The sequence below is a fragment of the Dipodomys merriami genome, unplaced genomic scaffold (assembly GCF_024711535.1).
Source record: "Dipodomys merriami isolate MVZ:Mamm:240054 unplaced genomic scaffold, mDipMer1.0.p SCAF_368, whole genome shotgun sequence".
In the NCBI taxonomy this organism is placed as follows: Eukaryota; Metazoa; Chordata; class Mammalia; order Rodentia; family Heteromyidae; genus Dipodomys; species Dipodomys merriami.
Window position 1 is genome coordinate 344,083 of NW_027205248.1, and position 20,916 is coordinate 364,998.

The window sequence follows — 20,916 nt, forward strand, 5'->3', positions numbered from 1 at the left end:
ATCCACCACACACACCCATCCACAGTCAGCCATCCCTCCATTCACCACACCCACCAATCACTCACCCATCCACAGTCGGCCATCCATCCATCACTCCCATACACCCATCCATCATCCATCCATCCATCCACCCATTCATGCACCCATCCAGTCAGCCATCACACACACCCATCCACTCATCCATCCATGCATGCACCTGTCCGTCCATCCATCCACCCATTCATGCACTCATCCATCTGTCCATCCATCCACCCACCCACCCATCCATCCACCCATCATCCATTCACCATCCATCCACCCACCCATCCACTCATCCATACATTCACCCATTCCTGCATCCACCCACCCACCCACCCACCCACCCACCCATCCATCCATCCATACACTCACCTGTCCGTCCGTCCATCCATCCACCCGTCCACAGTCAGCCATCCATCTATCACATCCACCATCCACTCATCCGTCCATGCACTCACCTGTCTGTCTTCCATCCATCCACCCATTCATGCACTCATCCGTTCATCCATCCATCCTCCCATGCACCTGCCCATCCAGCATCCATCCATCACACCCACCCATTCATCATCCATCCACCCATGCACCTGTCCATCATCCATCCATCCATCCACAGTCGGCCATCCACCCATCCACCACACCCACCCATCCACTCATCCATCCATCTACCCATCCATCCACCTGTCCACCCATCCAGTCAGCCATCCATCCATGCACCCATCCATCCACCCACCCATCTACTCATCCATCCATCCCTCCACCATCCATCCATCCATCTATCAAACCCACCCACCCATCCATCATCCATCCACCTATGCACCTGTCCGTCATCCATCCATCCACCCACCTGTCCACCCATCCAGTCCACTCATCCATCTACCACACCCACCCATCCACTCATCCATCCAGTCAGCCATCCACCCACCCACAGTCAGCCATCCACCCATCCACCCACCCACCCATCCACAGTCAGCCAGCCATCCATCACACCCACCCATCCACTCATCCATCCATCCACCCATGCACCTGTCCATCATCCATCACACCCACCCACCCATCCACTCATCCATCTACCTATGCATCTGTCCTTCTGTCCATCCATACACCCATTGATATACCCATCCACCTGTCCATCCATCCATCCATCCACCTATCCACAGCCATCCATCCATCACATCCACCCACCCATCCATGCATCCATCTACCATACATTCATGCACCCACCCATCCACCCACCCATCCACCCATCCACAGCCATGCACCACACCCACCCACCTACTTATCCATCCATCCACCACACCCACTCATCCATCCATGCACCACACCCACCCATCCACCCACCCACAGTCAGCCATCCACACCCATCCATCCACTCATCTACCCATCTACCCATCCATCATCCATACACCCATTCATGTACCCATCCACAGTCAGCCATCCAGCCACCCACTCATCACACCCACCCATCCACTCATCCATCCATCCATCCATCACACCCACCCATCCACTCATCCATCCATCCACCACCCATGCACCTGTCCATCATCCATCACACCCACCTATCCATCATCTATCCACCTATGCACCTGTCCATCCACCTGTCCACCCATCCACCACACCCATCCATCCACCCATGCACCTGTCCATCCATCATCCATCCACCCACCCACCCATTCATCCATCCATGCAAGCACCCGTCCATTCATCCATCCATGCAAGCACCCGTCCATTCATCCATCCATGCAAGCACCCGTCTGTCCATCCATCCACTCATCCATCCACTCATCCATCCATCCATCCAATGCACCTGTCCGTCCATCCATCCACACCTATCCATCCACTCATCCACCCATTCATGCACCCTTACATCCAGCCAGCCATCCATCACACCCACCCATTCCACTCATCCATCCATCCACCACCCATCCACCCAGCCATCCATCCATCACACCCACCCATCCATCATCAATCCACCCATGCACCTGTCCATCCACCATCCATCCACCCACTCATGCACCCATCCACTCATCCATCCATCACACCCACCCATCCATCATCCATCAGTCCATGATTCATCCATCCTCCTACATCTCTCCATCTAGCAACAGGTTTGAGATAAAATTCAAGTACCATTACACACTTTAGAGTGCAATTCAATGGGTGTAAAGGCATATTCCCATTAGCGGGGTGTGTTGTCATCCGCCTGCACTCCTGACACCCCGGAGATGAGGTATAATCATCCTCCAGCCTGGGCTAGCATTCCTCCAGCCATGAGCGGTGAGCCGTACATCCGCGGCTCATCTGGGAGCCGGCTGACTGACGGGCTGGGGCTGTGTGAGCACAGCTTGATTTGTCTTTGCCGCGACCCTCTCACTCGGCTGGACACTTAGGATGGAATTGTGGGTGCAGGTTAAAGATGGAGGCCGTGCCCTGCCTGGGGCGTCCCTCAGGCCCCGCTCCTCCGCCCCAGGCGCTACCAGCTGCGGCGGATCGTGAATGTGGAGAAGCGCCAGGACCAGCTGCGAGGGGGCCGCTACCTCCTGGAGCTGGAGCTGTGGGAGCCGAGCGGGCGCCTGGTGCGGCTGTCGGAGTATGTGTCCACCCGCGGCTGGCAGGGCGGCCGGCCGGCCGGTGGGGAGATGGTGGAGGCCCGGAACCTGCAGGGCCTGGTCTGGAGCCCGCAGGGCCAGCAGGGGCCTGTCCTCAACGCCCGGGACCCCGAGCCCAAGCTGTGCTGGCCCCAGGGCTTCTCCTGGAACCACCGCGCCGTGGTCCACTTCATCGTGCCCGGTGAGTCCCGACGGGGGAGAGGCCAGGGCCAGATCCCAGCAGGCTGTCCCCTAAGCAGAGGCCTGACGGCCGCTTGCTCCCCTGGTTCAGTGAAGAACCAGGCGCGCTGGGTGCTGCAGTTCATCCGAGACATGGAGGGCCTGTCCCGGCTCACCCGCGACCCCGGCTTCAACATCATCATCACCGACTACAGCAGCGAGGACATGGACGTGGAGCGGGCGCTGACCGCCTCCAGCCTGCGGAGGTGAGCCCCGGCCCCGGCCGGTCAGCCTGCGGAGGTGGGCCCCGGCCGAAGCCCGCCCTGTTTTGTGTTGCTTCTTGTTGGTCCTGGGGCTCAGACTTGAGCTCTACCACTTGAGCCACAGCGCCACTTCTGGTTTTCTGGTGATTCAATGGAGATGAGAGTCTCCCGGACTTTCCTGCCCGGGCTGGCTGTGAACTGCGATCCTCAGGTCTTGGCCTCCTGAGCAGCTGGGGTGACCGGGCGCCCGGCCCACCGCCACCTCCTCCAGAGCTTCTCTCCTCCCTGCAGCTACCAGTACCTGAAGCTAAGTGGGAACTTCGAGCGCTCGGCGGGCCTGCAGGCCGGCATAGATCTGGTGAAGGTAACCAGCCAGGAGGGGCAGGGGCAGGGGCAGGGGCAGGGGCAGGGACAGGGGCAGGGGCAGGGGCAGGGGCAGGGGCAGGGGCAGGGGGAGAGGGGGCCTCCAACAGCTAGGCCACAGAGCCCTGACTCCCTTCCTCCTTCCCACTGACCTCCCTCTCTTGGACCTCTCTTCCTCCCTCCCTGTGAACTCTCTCTCTCCCCACATCCTCTCCCCCACCCCCGTGACCTCACTTCCTCACCCTGCCCTGCCCGCTCGGCCCCCAGGACCCCCACAGCATCGTCTTTCTCTGTGACCTCCACATCCACTTCCCGGCCGGGATCATCGACACCATCCGGAAGCACTGTGTGGAGGGCAAGATGGCGTTCGCGCCCGCACTGCTGCGGCTGAGCTGCGGGGCCTCGCCCCGGGAGGCAGAGGGTGAGTCCTCCCGCCCGCTCCTCCCTCCCCCCTCCCCGGTCCTCCCCGCCCCTCCCCCATCACAGCCCCCCCTCCCCCTCCATCCCACCTCCTTCAGGTTGCTGCTGTTTTCCTTCTCCTCCTCCCTTCCACCTTTTTCCTCACTTTCCACTATCCTCCCATTTGTTCCTCCTCCCCCTCCGCCATTGTGTGGATACACATCCTCTCCCCCTCCTCTTTCCCCTCTCTCTGTGCACATGTGTGCACACACACACACACACACACACACGTGCCCTGTGCCTCAGGCTACTGGGAGGTGAATGGCTTCGGGCTGCTGGGCATCTACAAATCAGACCTGGACCGGATCGGGGGCATGAACACCGAGGAGTTCCGGGACCGCTGGGGCGGCGAGGACTGGGAGCTGCTGGACAGGTGGAGGGAGGGGGGGGGAGGGAGGTCGGGGAGCTGCTGGACAGGTGGAGGGAGGGGGGAGGGAGGGCGGGGAGCTGCTGGACAGGTGGAGGGAGGGGGGAGGGAGGGCGGGGAGCTGCTGGACAGGTGGAGGGAGGGGGGAGGGAGGGCGGGGAGCTGCTGGACAGGTGGAGGGAGGGAGGGGGGAGGGAGGGGGGAGGGAGGGCAGGGAGCTGCTGGACAGGTGGAGGGAGGGAGGGGGGAGGGAGGGCGGGGAGCTGCTGGACAGGGGGAGGGAGGGAGGGGGAGGGAGGGCGGGGAGCTGCTGGACAGGTGGAGGGAGGAGGAGGAGCTGGGCAGGTCCCCCTGTCCCCCCGCCCGGCCGGCAGGGTCCTGCAGGCCGGCCTGGAGGTGGGGCGGCTGCCCGGCAGCCCGGCAGCCCCTCACCCCGGTCTCCCCGCCCGCAGGGTCCTGCAGGCCGGCCTGGAGGTGGAGCGGCTCTTCGTCAGGAACCTCTTCCACCACTTCCACTCCAAGCGCGGCATGTGGGACCGGCGCCCGGCGCACGCGCCCTGAGCGACCAAGGGGACCGCGGGGAGCGGCGCGGAGCGGCCAGGACGAGCCCCGGGCTGGGGCGGAGGGGCCGGCGGGCGCGGACGCGGACGGCCCGCCAGGGCCAGGACCCGGACCAGGACCCCAACCCCGACCAGGACCAGGACCCCAACCCCGACCAGGACCAGGACCCCAACCCCGACCAGGACCAGGACCCCAACCCCGACCAGGACCCCAACCCCGACCAGGACCAGGACCAGCCGCCGACGGCAGGGAAGGGGAGGCCGGGCTGCGCACGCCACGGGGCGGGGCCTCGCGGGGGCGGGGCCTCGCGGGGGCGGGGCCTCGCGGGGGCGGGGCCTCGCGGGGGCGGGGCCTCGCGGGGGCGGGGCATGGCTCCGGATAGGACGGACCCGTTGTGGGGCGGGGCCTAGGGTGACCTGTGGGGCGGGGCCCGCGGTGGGCGTGGCCGCGTGCCGAGCGCCGGCGTCGCTGGGCAGAAGAAGCGGAGCGGGAGCCCCGCGGCCGTCCCGCGACTCCGCCTCCCGCGGGGAGGCCCCGACTCTGGGGCGGGGAAGAGCCCTTACCTTGCACTAATCCCGCGAGCCCCGAGGCCGGGATCGACTGCTGCTGAGTTCACCAACGGTGCATTACACGGGTGCGGGGAGGGGCGGGCAGGCGGCGCCCGCACAGGCCCTGCGCGTGGGTGGAACCTTCCGGAAGGACCGGTGCGGCCCTGTGCCCGCCTCCCCTGCCCTCCGTGGCCCCGTGTCCACGTCTGTTACCTCACCGGCTGCCTTAAGGGGAGGGGGGAGGGGGGCGGGGGCGGGCCAATACAGCATCTTCTTAAAAACCCGCGTCTGCGTCTTCCTTCCGTCCTGCCCGCCGTCTGTCCGTCCCTGGGGGGGGGGGGGCCGGGTCCCCCCCTGGGCCCCCAGACCCGGCCCCCGAGGCCCCGCCGCTCCTAGGCAGTGCGATTCCCCCAGAACCGTCAGGACAGACGGGCGGACTCGAGGGGGACGTGCACGGAGCTTTATGGAAGGACGTGTGTGAACTGTGGGGCGCAGGCCGGGGGACCCCGCCGACCCCCCTCAGACGGGGGCCCGCGACGCCCTGGCGGCCAGGACGCCCGGCCTGTGGGCCCCGAAGGCCGTGATGAAGACGCTGAGCACCGCCGTGAGGAGGACCAGGGCGGTGCCGCGTTGCTGAGCTGGTTCAGGCGCCACCGGTTGCCGACCTCGTTCAGGTTCAGCCGGACTGGGAGGAGATGGGGGCGAGGTCAGAAATGACGGGGGGGGGGTCAGAGATGACGGGGGGGGTCAGAGATGAGGGGGGGCGAGGTCAGAGATGACGGGGGGGAGGTCAGAGATGACGGAGGGGGGCGAGGTCAGAGATGACGGGGGGGGAGGTCAGAGATGACGGGGGGGGGTCAGAGATGACGGGGGGGGTCAGAGATGACGGGGGGAGGTCAGAGATGACGGGGGGGAGGTCAGAGATGACGGGGGGGAGGTCAGAGATGACGGGGGGAGGTCAGAGATGACGGGGGGAGGTCAGAGATGACGGGGGGGAGGTCAGAGATGACGGGGGGGAGGTCAGAGATGACGGGGGGAGGTCAGAGATGACGGGGGGGGTCAGAGATGACGGGGGGAGGTCAGAGATGACGGGGGGGAGGTCAGAGATGACGGGGGAGGGGGAGGTCAGAGATGACGGGGGAGGGGGAGGTCAGAGATGACGGGGGAGGGGGAGGTCAGAGATGACGGGGGGAGGTCAGAGATGACGGGGGAGGTCAGAGATGACGGGGGGAGGTCAGAGATGACGGGGGGGTCAGAGATGACCGGGGGGGTCAGAGATGACCGGGGGAGGAGGTCAGAGATGACCGGGGGAGGAGGTCAGAGATGACCGGGGGAGGAGGTCAGAGATGACGGGGGAGGAGGTCAGAGATGACGGGGGAGGAGGTCAGAGATGACGGGGGGGGAGGTCAGAGATGACGGGGGAGGGGTCAGAGATGAGGGGGGAGGAGGTCAGAGATGAGGGGGGAGGTCAGAGATGAGGGGGCGAGGTCAGAGATGAGGGGGCGAGGTCAGAGATGACGGGGGAGGGGGCGAGGTCAGAGATGACGGGGGAGGGGGCGAGGTCAGAGATGACGGGGGGAGGTCAGAGATGACGGGGGAGGTCAGAGATGACCGGGGGGGTCAGAGATGACGGGGAGGTCAGAGATGACCGGGGGAGGAGGTCAGAGATGACGGGGGAGGAGGTCAGAGATGACGGGGGGGAGGTCAGAGATGACGGGGGAGGGGTCAGAGATGAGGGGGGAGGAGGTCAGAGATGAGGGGGCGAGGTCAGAGATGAGGGGGCGAGGTCAGAGATGACGGGGGAGGGGGCGAGGTCAGAGATGACGGGGGAGGGGGCGAGGTCAGAGATGACCGGGGGGGGGGGAGGTCAGAGATGACGGGGGGGGGAGGTCAGAGATGACGGGGGGGGGAGGTCAGAGATGACGGGGGGGGAGGTCAGAGATGACGGGGGGGGAGGTCAGAGATGACGGGGGAGGTCAGATGGAGCCCTCGGTCTGGGGCCGCGGGGGCCTCCCCCCAGCAGGGGGCGCCGGCGGCCGGGCGCGGGGTCTGCGGGGCCGCGGGGGCCTCCCGGGCGCGGGGCTGCGGGGGCCTCCCGGGCGCGGGGCTGCGGGGTTGTGGGGGCCTCCCGGGCGCGGGGGTTGCGGGGTTGCGGGGGCCTCCCGGGCGCGGGGCCGCGGCTCACCGATGAGCGCCAGCAGGACGCCGACCGCCAGCTGCAGCCGCAGGGAGGCGGCGAGGAGCGCCAGCCGCGCGGCGTGGTGGGCGGAGGCCGGGCCCTGCGCCAGCACCGCCTTGAGCCGCGCGGCGTTGGACAGGAACAGCGCCACGTCCAGCAGGCTCTCCGCCACGCTCTTCTTGGTGGCGTAGTGGTTCAGGTTGAGCGGCCGGCGGCCCGCGGGGCGCGGCTGCGCGGGCTGGAAGGAGAGCGGGGAAACTGAGGCTGGAGGGGGGCCGGGGGAGCGGGGAAACTGAGGCTGGAGGGGGCGGGGCCGGGGGAGCGGGGAAACTGAGGCTGGAGGGGGCGGGGCCGGGGGAGCGGGGAAACTGAGGCTGGAGGGGGGGCCGGGGGAGCGGGGAAACTGAGGCTGGAGGGCGGGGCCGGGGGAGCGGGGAAACTGAGGCTGGAGGAGGGGGCGGGGCCGGGGGAGCGGGGAAACTGAGGCTGGAGGGGGGGCCGGGGGAGCGGGGAAACTGAGGCTGGAGGGGGGGCCGGGTGAGCGGGGAAACTGAGGCTGGAGGAGGGGGCGGGGCCGGGGGAGCGGGGAAACTGAGGCTGGAGGAGGGGGCAGGGCCGGGGGAGCGGGGGAAACTGAGGCTGGAGGAGGGGGCGGGGCCGGGGGAGCGGGGAAACTGAGGCTGGAGGAGAGTGGCCCCACCCGCGCGTGGGCTCGCGGGTCTGCCTGCCTGTCCACCTGCCCACCTGTCCGTCTGCCTGTCCGTCCATCCATCTGCCTGCCTGCCCGTCTGTCTGTCCATTTGCCTGTCCATCCGTCCGTCCATCTGTCCATCTGCCTGCCTGTCTGCCCACCCATCTGTCCATCCGTCTGTCCGTCCATCTGCCTGTCCGTCCGTCTGCCCCACGGCAGCTGTCCATCCCCTCCGAGCCAAGCTTTACAATATGCCTGTCCTCCCATCGCCAATTATCTCCCTAGTTTTTTGGACTAATGCACTGGGACGGTTTGAAAAGATGACAGAAAAATGCACATCGATAAGTGGCAGGGTGTCGGGGGCTCACACCTAAGCCTAGCTATTCAGGAGACAGATCTGAGGACCCAGGTTCAACGCCGGCCTGGGCAGGAAAGTCAGGGAGATTCCCATCTCCAGAAAAGCCAGAAGCGGAGCCGTGGCTCAGATGGTAGAGCGCCAGCCTACGGCGCACAACGCCTTTATGTGGTCGCAGGCCCTGGTGATCAAACTTCCTGTGGCCCCCACATCCGGGCAGGCCCAGACCCCAGCCCGGGAAGCAGTGAGCGCCAGGCCCAGGACGGAGCTGCACCGGTCCCCGGGCAGAAGAACGGACACACTGGGGCCTGGGCCAACAGCTTTTGTTCATAGCCCCCAAAACCAGACTGGAGGCCAGAGCGCAAGGACCCTGGCTGTAGATAACAGAGGTGGAATCTCTCCTCTCCCTCCCTCTCCCCCCCCCCCAGGGCAAACAAAGCAAGCCTGGGCTTGTCTGGGGCCTGCTGACCTAGTCAGCTGGGGCCAGCACCGCACCAAGGCCCAATGGGCATGGTCCACCCAAGGCCACAACCTTGGTGACATTTGTCTGGGGTTACTAGAGGGCAGGAACACAGTGGGATCCTGGCACAAGGGGATCCTTGCCTCCCTCCCTCCCCCTCTTCCTCCTCCTTCCCAACCCAACTTCAAGTTCTGCTCTTTCCCTGAGAATCTGCATGTTAGTAGAAAAAAAAAAAAAAAGTTATACCCAAACCTATTCAGGGTATGTGTGTGTTTGTGCTCTTCCTGGGGCTTGGGCACCGATTTTTAGCTTTTTCAATCAAGGTTGGTGCTCTGCCACTTGAGCCACAACTCCATTTCTGGATGTTGAGTGGTTCATTGAAGATAAGAGTCTCACGTGGGGCTAGGAAGGTGGCTCAGTGGTAGAGCGCTTGCCTTGCATGCATGAGGCCCTGGGTTCCATGCCTCAGCACCACATAAGCAGAAAAGGCCAGAAGTGGCGCTGTGGCTCAAGGGGTAGAGCACTAGCCTTGAGCTGAAGAGCTGAGGGACAGCGCCCAGGCCCTGAGTTCAGGCCCCATGACTTCTGCCTGGGCTGACTTGGAACCGCAATTCTCAGATCTCAGCCTAGTAGCTAGGATGACAGATGTGAGCCACCAGCACCGGGCTCACTCCGGCATTTTATTAAAGGTGGTAAGTAGGTGGTTCATTGGTGGTTCATTGGCAGACTCATCTGCCCCGGCTGGCTTCGAATCGCGACCCCGCCTCCTGAGCAGCTGGGAATGCCAGCCTCACCCACCGCCCTGACCTGAGGCCTGCTTTTTGTGAGGTGACTTTCTAGGGGGACTGCAGGCCATGGCACCCTCTTATCTCCCGGTTCACTGTGGAATTCCCCTGAGCGGCCACGGGGTGGCGTGCAGAGACCAGAGAAGTGGCCTGGGCCCGGCCTGCAAGGGAGCTGGGGGGGGGGGTGTTCTCTCCCCCCAACCCCGGGCTTGGATGAGACGGGGTGGGTGTGAAGTTAGGAAGGCCCCAAGGGGACCCCACAGAGGCCCGGCAGCCTGACCCCCAAAGAGCCAAGGGAAACTTGGACCAGCACCAGTATAGGGAAGGGCGTGGTGGTGCTGGCCTGTAGGCCCTGGGAGTATGGAGGGGGGGGAGGGGGGAAAGGGAGGAGCTGGGGGGGAGGGAGCTGGGGGGGAGGGAGCTGGGGGGGAGGGAGCTGGGGGGGAGGGAGCTGGGGGGGAGGGAGCGGGGGGAGGGAGCGGGGGGAGGGAGCTGGGGGGAGGGAGCGGGGGGAGGGAGCTGGGGGGGAGGGAGCTGGGGGGGAGGGAGCTGGGGGGGAGGGAGCTGGGGGGGAGGGAGCTGGGGGGGAGGGAGCTGGGGGGAGCCCCCCTGCGTGACTCGCAGTGTGGGCTGCGTGGTTGGGAGTGGAGGGGGAGGTGGTAGGGTCCCATCAGGCCCTGTCCCCTCACGGTGGGGGGGGAGGAAGGGGTGCCCCTCCCAGGGGCGCTGGCCCTTTAAGGCCGGGCCAGGCGGGTCAGAGCAAAGGCTTGGAATGTGGGCTGGCCCTGGAGCCCAGTGAGTCAGGCTGCTGACCCACCCCCCACGCTGCCCGTCCTCCCCCAGGCCCCTCCCCCTCCACAGCCACTCTCCCATGTGTGTATATCTATTACATGTAATACACTTACATACATGTACACATCTTTCTTGGCCAGTCCTGGGGCCTGAACTCGGGGCCTGGGCGCTGTCCCCAGCTCTTCAGCTCAAGGCGAGCGCTCTACCCCTTGAGCCACAGCGCCACTTCCGGCTTTTTGTGTGTCTGTGGTGCTGAGGAATCGAACCCAGGGCTTCACTCTGCCCAGGCCTCCGGGCACCGCTGACCTTGGCTGGGTCGCCCCTGCCCACCACAGACACGGTTGGGGTGGTGGGAGTCGGGTCCACCCGGCACCCGTGGACGAGCCCGAGAGTTCCCACAATGAGCTCAGGCATCAGAACCCCATGTGCCCTGAGCTCAGCGTGGAGCAGGGCTGGCACACACCCAGGAGCCCCCCACCTGCCCCCCCGCCCCCCATCCCCTGGCCCACTGTGGAGGCCTGGAGCGGGGTCCGGGGATGAGGTCAACCCAGGAAGCCCCCACCGGGGGGGTCAGAGCCAACTTTTCAGAGATAGAGATCAGAGTCTCATGGACTTTCCTGCCCCGGCTGGCTTTGAACCGTGATCCTCAGATCTCAGCCTCCTGAGGAGCTGGGATGGCGGGGGGGAGGGGTGGGAGCCACCATAGGCTCCCGGGGCCAGAATTTGATTTTAAATGAAGAAAGGCTCTTCGGGGGTGGGGACCTCTGGCCGAGGGGACCCCGAGCCCTGTGCCGGCCTCCTCCGATGGACAACTGGGCAAGAAGCCGCTGGGGCTGGAGGCGGCCACTGACCTCAGGCCAAGGCCCGCCCCCGCCGATCCCAGATCCCCGATCCCCGGGGGCCTGAAGAGCAACCTCACCCTGCAGAGCCGGCCGCCTAATCCCGCCAGGGCGTGGTCCCGGGCTGCCAGTCCGGTTCTAATCCCCGACTGGCCTAGAAAGCTCCACCGGCCCTGGCTGGAGCAGCCCTGCCCTGAGCGCAGAGGCCTCGGCGAGGCTGCGGTGCCAAGCATGGCCACCAGGGGGCGCGCGGGAAGCAGCTGGGAGACCCCGGCCAGCTCAGCCAGCCAGCGGCCTGGGAGAGGGGTCCTCTGACCCCTGTGCGGACACAGGAGGTCATCAGAACATGTCCCCAACAAACATGCTGGGAGAGGCCACAGGCAGGAGTTTGGGGGCCCCGGTTCCTTCTAGAAAGTCAGGGAGAGGGTTCAAAACCAGCCAGGGAGGCACAGCACAAATGCCATAGATGGTGGTAATGGGGAGGGGGCTCGGGTCCGTGAGAGAAAGAAAAGGAGAGAGAAAGAGCAGAGAGGGAGGGAGGGAGGGAAAAATACTTGCAGAGAAAGAGCGTGGTGCTGGTAGCTCACCCTTGTAGTCATAACTCCAAAAGAAATCAACAATCCAATTAACAATGGGCAAGCCGGCATCGGTGGCTCTGACCTGTCATCCCAGATCCGAGGACCCGGTTCAACGCCAACCCAGCCAGGAAAGTCCATGAGACTCATCTCCAAGGAACTACTTTAAAAAAAAAGCCCGAAGTAGAGCTGTGGCTCAGCGTGGTAGAGCCCTAACCTAGAGCAGAAAAGCTCAGGGACAGTGGCCCAGGCCCTGAGTTCAAGCCCCACTAGCCACAAATAAAGATCCATAATGGACAAATGAACAGATAATCCTGTACAGAAGGCCAGGAAAATGGGGGTTGCAGGGAAAGGAGAGGGGGGTGTTGTACAACCCGTGCTAGTGTGGATACCCAAGCAAACCCCTCCGTGCAGTTAACACACACTCACTTAAAAAGACAACATGTGGGAAGAGATCAGCCTAGGTTGGGAAAAAGACCAAATATTCCCACAGGGAAAGCACAGCCAGCCGGACTAGACAGAGTTACCAAGGCAGGACAGGCGGGCAGGCGGGCCCAGCCCTACTGAGGACAATGCTCCTACTGGCTGACGAGCCTGGAACAATGTCATTCAGTCAGGCTTAGGAGAAGCCTGTAATCCCGGCTCCTCAGGAGCTAGAGGTTGGGAGGACCCATCTCCACCTGCCAGCCAGGAGATGGTGGTACCTGCCTGAGATCCAGCTACAGGACGGCAGTCTGAGGCTTTTAGTCCAGGATCGATGACAGGCATTGAAACCCTGCCAGGGCCTTTGCCGCCCCCCCCCCCCCCCAGCGTGAGGAGGATGAGAACAGTACGGGGCGGGGGACCCGAAGTCCTCTGAGGACTCCATTTATTCTCCAGAGACGGGAAGGCCCCCACCGTGGGGGCTAGTCTGCCTGGGGGTTCACGTAGCTCAGGTTCCCATGGCCTCTGGGCAGGGCTGTCTTCCCTGGCCACCGGCGCCTCTGTGAAAACAGCACAGATGACACAGCCCGGCCTGGCCCAGCCACAGCGGCTCCCGTGCTGAGCTCAAACAAGCGTAGGCTGGAGGTCCTGACCTGTGCCATTCGGCACACAGCCCGTCCCCGGTCCCCCCCCCCAGAGGCTGGCAGGGCCACCAGCGTCATCCCGCACGCCTGGTCTCCTGGGAAGATTTGGGGCACAGCGGCGCTGGGGGCTCATGCCAGTCACCCCGGCTACCCGGGAGAGCAGAGAGGCTCACCGCTCGGAGCCAACCTGGGCGTGAAGAGCCGGAGACTTCATTTCCAAGAAGCCTCAAGTGATGGAAAGCCAGCCTTGAGCAAAAGCAGCTGGGGGACGGCACACAGGCCCCAAGTTCAAGCCCCAGGACCTGCACAAAATTTTAAAAAACGATCCCGCCGGCTGTGTTAAAGCTTAGGAGTCTTGACCTCCAGGAGCCCACAGGTCTGATCCCTTACAGGGATCACAGTGACAGTACACATGTTCCAGGGATAGAATGTTCTAGAACAAGTGGGATTACTCTGGTCCTAGGGATAAGAGCAGTTGACAGGTCCATCACCAGGGAACCCACACGCATTGGAGATGGCTCCAATAGGAAAGACCAACAGGCCCACCTCGAGGGCCACAAGATGGGTGGACTTACTCCCATCAGGAGCGAGACTCCCAGCGGCCATGGGCAAACTCCTGGACTTCCCCCTTCTCCCTCCCACCTGCCAGGCTGGGCTGGAATGAAAGGTCTGTCCTACATGCAGCCTCCCGTGGGACCCAACCATTCCAGGTCATCAGGCAGGAAGCCCGAGTCCCCCAACCCCAGCAAGACAGGCCTGCGGCCGGAGGACGTCAGGAAACCCTGGAGGACAATGACCATTAGAGTTTTGACCGAAAACACACGCCCACCCGCTCCTGGGCACATGGATTACAGGCTTCATGGCCAGTGTTGAGTATGACTGACAGGCGCTGGAACCTCTGGTGGGCGGGGCCTAGGGGAAGGAAGTTAGGTCATTGGTGGTGTGATCTCGAAGGGGAGTTTGGGGACCCTGGCTCCTCGCTCTTTTTTTGCTTCCTAGACACAAGGTGAGCGAGTCGTCCTCCATCAACGTTCCTTTGTCACCATGAACAGTCACCATAGGCCCAAAGCCACAGCGCCAAATCCACGGAGCCAGAACCAACCTTTCCTGTCGGCTGACTCACGCGATTACTTGGATGCCACAGCTGGGCGAGCCAGTGGCTCACGCCCGTCATCCCAGACTCCGGAGGCTGAGATCTGAGGATGGCAGTTCAAAGCCAGCCCCGGACAGCAAAGTCTTTGGGACTCTCATCTCCAATGGAATACCAGAAAACCAGAAGTGGCGCTGTGGCTCAAGTGGTAGAGTGCCAGCCTTAAAGAGCTCAGGGACAGTGCCCAGGCCCAGAGTTCAAGTCCCATGACCACCACCACCACCAAAAACATCTTCGTGGGTCTGTCCTGATCCCTGAAGCCTAGCTCCCCGCTGAGAGACTGATGCCTCCCACTGACTATTTGCTCCCCTTCCTTCCCAGGCTTGTAATTATGGGGTGCGTGAGAAACTCCCAAGGGATCAGGGACCCCCCAAACAGGCCTGTGTTCTTCCCACGGCTCACACGGCTCAGCAAGTTCGGGGGGTGCCCTCTCCCCTCCCCTCCCCTCTCCTGCCCTGTCAGCATTCTCTGTACTTTCCTCCTTAGGAAGTTTCCATTTCCCGAGGTCAACCAGTAACTTCCTCTGGGAAGTGAGGTTGGGGTGGCAGGGGGGGTCAGGGGGCCTTGACTACAAAGCCACTTACTCTCCAGAGGCTGGGGTCACCCCCAAAAGCTGGAGTCCCCGGGCTTCACGGCATACAAGGTCACACCCAACCTCGGTGCAGAGACTCAGGCCCCAGGCCTGCCCGGCTGGCACACAACCTACATGGTGAAATGCCAGAAGGATCTACTTTACGGAGAGGTGAGAATTAATGTGCCGCTGACTCTCAAGTCACAAGTGCTGGAGAAGTTGGTTGTTTTCTGAGAAAAAAAAAAATTCATTTTTTTGGCCTACTGGGATCCTGTAATCAACCTGTGGGTGCGGGTCTGGATCATTTGCATATCATTTGCATATGATTTGCATGAGCCTGCCCTCTTTCCCCGTGTGCACACGCAGGGCCTGGTCAGGGTGCATCTGCCTCTTTGTCAGGCTCCCCAGGCTCCGTTGTGGGGGGCTGCCCGTGGCTCACAGCCCCGTGGGACGTGGCCGGCGAGGTGCGGGGCTGGTGTGGAGACGGGTTGGTGCTGTCCTGGGTCCCCCGCGGGCTTCGGGGGACGGCGGATCTGGGAAGCCGGGGAGGGATGAGCGATCGGGTGTACCCCGTCTCCTCTCCCCATTTCTCAGTGGAGGGTGTGCCGTGCGGGAGAACTGAAGCTGTCAGAGGTTGCAGAGACACAGACAGACAGACAGACTGACAGACCGACCGACAGACCTTTGGGCTCCCTAGAGGAGCAAGAAAGTAAATGCACTTGATCTCAGGAGTCCTTGAGGCCGGGGCCAGGGGCACAGCAGCCATGCTGGCCAACCTCCCCGCGTCCCCGGCCCCGCCTGGACCCCAGGCCGAGCTGCACGGCTCCAAACCTGACCAGCAACCCTGCCAAGATGGCTCAGGGCTGAAGACCCAAGGCAAAGGCCCTCCCCGCAGTCACGGGCACGCACGCGGCTGGCGGCGGCCGGGACTCGGCATGGCTGGGCCGCGCGGCTGGGGGCTGTGTTTGGCGTGGTCTGCGCTAGGCGGTTCCTCCCGTGTCTGATGGTGCATGGGGTGGGGCAAGCCCGGGCTGGCCCGTCCCTTCCCCTGGGACACCTCACGGGGGGGGGGGGACACGGCAGGAGGGGGGGACACGGCAGGAGGGGGGGACACGGCAGGAGGGGGGGACACGGCAGGAGGGGGGACACGGCAGGAGGGGGGGACACGGCAGGAGGGGGGGACACGGCAGGAGGGGGGGACACGGCAGGAGGGGGGGACACGGCAGGAGGGGGGGACACGGCAGGAGGGGGTGCACCCCCCACCCAGGCCCGTCCTCAGCCGCCCGCGAAGGATCTTGCTTTGCAGACGTGGCTTTATCAGCAAAGGGACACAAACCAGACCAGGATTCCTACTACTTTGTAGGAAGAGGGTGTCTTGGTTATGGGGGGAGGGTCTCCCCATCCTCAAACGCCCCAAACATTGTCTGTGGACAAACAATTCACCTCATAGACACGTGCTATGCTTTTTTTTTTGCGCCGGTCCTGGGGCTTGAACTCAGGGCCTAGGTGCTGTCCCTCAGCTTTTTGTCCCAGGCGGTCACTCTTACCCCTTGAGCCAGGATGGCTCCACGTCCCCAATTCTCCGTGGTTAGAGACACAAATCTCACGGGCTTTTCCGCCCAGCTTGGCTTTGAACCACCAATCCTCCGCTCTCAGCCTCCCAAGCAGCTGGGATGACAGGCGTGAGAGCCGGCGCTCAGAGGCTACGCTCGTGTCTGATGACATCTTAGGGAGAGGCTTGAACGCTCTTCAGCAGCCCCAGCGCTTGGCTGGTGGATGGACGTTCCAGGCCTCTTCCGGGCCAGGGTTTCAGGCTCCCGCTCGGCCAGCACCACCCTCTCTCCCTCGGAGCCTCGAAGCCATGGCCCAGAGGTGGGAGAGACAGCCCCCCTCCCCCAGGCTGCCGGGGACCGGGGAGGGGAGGAAAGTCAGCAGGCTGCCGGGACAGTTTGTGCCAGGCGAGGCCGTACATTTTCTAAATGCCAGGATGTTGGGTAATCTCTCAAGAGCGAAATGCATTGCTATTACAGCCCTTCCTCTCCCTCCACCCTGCACCCCGAGCCCCAACACTTCCTCTGCAGCTGATGGCGCGGTGGTGACTCACCGTTCCTGTGCTTGTGTGTGCACGTGTGTGTGTCTGGCGTTGGAACTCGGGCGCTCACAGTCGCTAAGAAGATGCTCCACCACTTTTTGTCGGTGGTGGAACTTGAACTCTGGGCCTGGGCACTGTCCCTCAGCTCTTCAGCTCAAGGCGGGCGCTCTACCCCTTGAGCCACAGCGCCACTTCTGGTTTTCTGGTGGTTCACTGGAGGGCAGAGTCTCACGGACTTTCCTGACTGGGTTAGCTTTGAACCGCGATCCTCAGATCTCAGCCTCCTGAGTAGCTGGAATGACAGGTGGGAACCACTGGTGTCCAGTTTTAAGTCTATTTTATGTCTGAGCCAGCCTCCTCTTTACGTTTTCTGCCTAGTCTGGGATAGCCAGGCATACCCAGATTCTGTTGCTCGAGATGAGGTTTCTCTGCACTTTTTGCCCAAGCTGGCCTCGACAATGGTAATCCTCCCCCAGCCCTGCCTCCTCCAGTGTTCTGGGGTTACAGGTGTGAGCCACTGCACTGGGTCCCGTTCAAACTTACCCTGCTAACGTTCCGGTCTAGCTAGGTTTCCAAGTAACCTAAACCCAGGGTTGTTTTACACCCTGTGTACAAAAGCACAAGCACTTGTTTTTGTCAGTTGTGGGGCTTGAACTACTAGGCCTGGGCGCTGTCCCTCAGCTCTTCAGCTCAAGGCGGGCGCTCTACCACTTGAGCCACAGCGCCACTTCCGGTTTTCTGGTGATTCATTGGAGATCAGAGTCTCACGGACTTGGCGCCCCGGCTACTCAGCCTGCCTCAGCAGGCTAGGATGACAGGCGTAAGCCACCGGTGGCGGCGCCCGGCCCCTACTTGTTTTTCTGCTTCTTTTGGCATCGCTGGGGATGAACCCAGGCTCTCAGGGCCTCAGAAGCACTGGACCCCAGAATTGAGGTCTTTGGGAGCCATCGGGGTGGGCTCACCTGAAGAGTGGCAGAGTTCGGGCCGGCCAAAACACAAGCAAGGGGGGTGGGTCCCAAGGATGTAAGAGACAGCGATTTCCTTGTTGTTAGACTATATTTTCATTCATGTGGTGCTGAGGACTCGAACCCAGAGCCTCATGCATTCTAGGCAAGCACTCTACCATGAAGCCACCTTCCCAGCCTTTCTTTTTATATCTCCTTTTTGTGGCACCAGGAATTGAACACGGGGCCTTCCCTGTGCCAAACAAGGACTCTACCCCTAGCTCTTCTATACCGTTTTTTCTTGCTACTGAGATTTGAACTCAGAGCCTTGTACTCTTGTTCTGTCATCTGAGCCTTGCTCGAGTGCCCATATTTTGTTTTTATGACCGAGTCTTGCTAACTTGGCCTGCACAAGCCTCAAACTAGCAATCCTCCTGTCTCCGCCTCCTTCGCAGCTGGGATTATAGGTGGGTGCCAACATGCCCGGCTTATTTGGGGTTCGATGATTTTTTTGTTTTGTTTTCTTGAGGATCTTGCCAGGTAACCCGAGCTAAGTCTCAAACTCAAGATCCGGCTGCGTGCTGGGATTGCAGGTATGTGACAGCATTCCCGCCTGTATGGATGGCTTTTCAAGCAGAGTTCACAGTGAGCACAGGGGCTCTTAGAGATGCGTGTTGGGTCATTTGCGGGTAGGCTACACTGGAGGGAAAGTAGAAGAGACAAAGGACTGGGTGGAGGCAGGCAAGGACTTGGACACAGCCAAGAGTGACTTCAGTGGTCACTGTGGGCGGGGAGTACGGCATGGTTGCCAGGAGATTTAAGGTCAAAGCACACAGCTCTGAAAGCGCAACCCAGCCGCCAGCGACCTTCCCAGTGCGCGGGACCCGGCGTGGTTACCGCGGGATAATTATGTCTCCATTGTCATAAAGACCAAAGGAGCCGATGACCTATGAAGGCATTTATCAGACAAAAGCCAACAGGTAAGCAATGAAGCACGGCAGGCCGTGACCCCGCCCCCCCAACGGGGACCACGGGGCCACAGATCCACGGACTACACCTGCGTGTGGCACTGGGTTCCAGGGCTCGCTCGCTCACACAGACAACTTCTTAACCTTCTCCCTGCCTCCCTGTGTTTCTAAAAACAATTCAACAGAGCGGGTGCGGTGGCTCAGGCCTGTAATCCTGGGAAACACATGTCAAAGGAAAACAGACTGATCCTCATTTTCCAGATGAGGAAACTGAGGCACTGATGGGAAGGATGGGCCCGGGACAGCAGAGGCCGAAGGAGGAACTTGTACGCCCTTTCTCCTCCGCCTGCAGGTTTTTATTTTTTTCCTTTTTCAAGAAAGCTGTAAACACCTGAAAATAGAGTTTAGGAAAGAAAGCGACCCTTCAGCCATAATTACAGCTGGAGTGGGCCGTTTCCTCTAAAGATAACTGGCTAAACGCAGTCCGCGGCCGTCCAGGGCCGGGGAGGAGGGAGAAGGGCCAATTCTGCCCAACACTTGGAAAAGAGGAAACGTCTCTTAAATGGATAGAAGGAGCCAGGTGCCGGTGGCTCGCGCCTGCCATCCATCCCAGCCACCTGGGAGGCTGAGAGCTGAGGATCGCGGTTCAAAGCCAGCCCAGGCAGCAAACGTCTGTGAGACTCTGATCTCCACGAAACCACCAGAAAACCTGAAGTGGCGCTGTGGCTCAAGTGGTAGAGCGCCCGTCATGAGCAAAAGAGCTCAGAGACAGTGCCCAGGCCCCAAGTTCAAGCCCCACAACCGACAAAAAATGATTGGGGTGTATGGCTCAAGTGGTAGAGCACCTGCCCAGCGGTGCCCAGGTCCTGGGTTCAAGTCTCAATGAAAAATAAAGTACAGAGATCCAGGATGCATTTGAGCCGCTTTAACATGCCTTTCCCCTTTCCCGCCTGGGGGGGGGGAGGGGTGCAGGGAAGGGCCGGGAGAGCATGGCTCCAGTCAGGGACTGCAAGGGGCGGGCGCAAGAGCGTCATGCAGCGGAACCGGGCTCGGGAGACCGCAGGGTTGATCAGAGATGGACGGGGAAGAGCTCAGAGCCGGCAGACCCCGGCGTCGCCGAGGGCTCAGGGCGTGGAGTCGCCTGCCCCCTCCATTTGCCGAGGGTAAGGGGAATGGGAATTCCACCAGGCAGAGCACGCAGGAAAACAAGTCTTGATTTCTCAGTTTTCCTGGTGGCAAACCAAGCGCGTTAGTCACCCTTTGATAGGGCCCAGGCGGGGAGGAGGGTGGGAAGGCAGCGGCCTCTGCTCCAGACCTGCCAGGAGCAACGCCCAGGGGGAGAGGGTGTGTGTGTGCACCCAAAGGAGACACCCAGCAGGTCATCCGGAGAGACACAGCCCTCCCGCCTGGGATTGAACGGCCCGAGCTGCCCGCACCAGTCACTGGCCACAGTGAAGGTCGTGAACCTGGTGCCACCGGCCTGGCTCAGCTCTGGCGGGCTGGCGGAGGGGGTGGCGCTGTCGGGGACCGAGTCGGGAAGAGAAGAAATTCTAGAAGGTCACAAGAACTCAAAAGTGAATGAAGCACCTGTGGCTCATGCCCATCATCCCAGCTACTCAGGAGGCTGAGATCGGAGGATCAAAGTTCAAAGCCACCCCGGGGAAAGAGGCTCCAATAAGCCACCAAAAAAGCCCGAAGTGGAGCTGCGGTTCACGTGGTAGAGCACCAGCTTTTGAGCGCAAAGAGCTCGGGGACAGTGCTCAGGCTCCGAGTTCAAGCCCAAGGACTGACACCCAAGAGCCAAGAATAAACTGACCAACGCTGGGGCCCAAAGAATTTATTACCAAGGTAGTAAAACCATATTGGAGGCCGGGGGCATGGTTCAAGTGGTAAAGCGCCTTGCCTAGCTCATGCAAGGACAGGAGTTCAAATCTAGTCCCACCAAAAGCCATCACACTGGGGGAGGAATGCTGGCGAGGCCCTGGGGCTTTGGCTCGGGTAGATCAGGGTGTAATTGAAGCGGGCGCTGGCAAACTTTGAGGATGACTCAGGCACAATGTGAAGCCCCACGGGGTAAATGAAAACACTCCTCCAGCCAGGGCAA

General features: G+C 62.2%; 1 protein-coding gene and 1 pseudogene across 1 annotated transcript in view; one reads left to right on the forward strand and one right to left on the reverse strand.

Moving 5' to 3' along the window:
• B4galnt3 (beta-1,4-N-acetyl-galactosaminyltransferase 3) overlaps nucleotides 1-5,579 on the forward strand; it is a 57,058-nt gene extending 51,479 nt beyond the window's left edge. Inside the window, exons 15-20 of the mRNA XM_069988854.1 lie at nucleotides 2,486-2,805; nucleotides 2,896-3,049; nucleotides 3,338-3,410; nucleotides 3,677-3,830; nucleotides 4,115-4,241; nucleotides 4,688-5,579. Coding sequence (XP_069844955.1) covers nucleotides 2,486-2,805; nucleotides 2,896-3,049; nucleotides 3,338-3,410; nucleotides 3,677-3,830; nucleotides 4,115-4,241; nucleotides 4,688-4,796 — 937 coding nt within the window. The 3' untranslated portion in view covers nucleotides 4,797-5,579. The remainder of the gene's footprint in view (nucleotides 1-2,485; nucleotides 2,806-2,895; nucleotides 3,050-3,337; nucleotides 3,411-3,676; nucleotides 3,831-4,114; nucleotides 4,242-4,687) is intronic.
• Nucleotides 5,580-5,863: 284 nt separating this feature from the next.
• Nucleotides 5,864-20,916, reverse strand: part of LOC138804536 (ninjurin-2-like) — a 28,979-nt pseudogene continuing 13,926 nt past the window's right edge.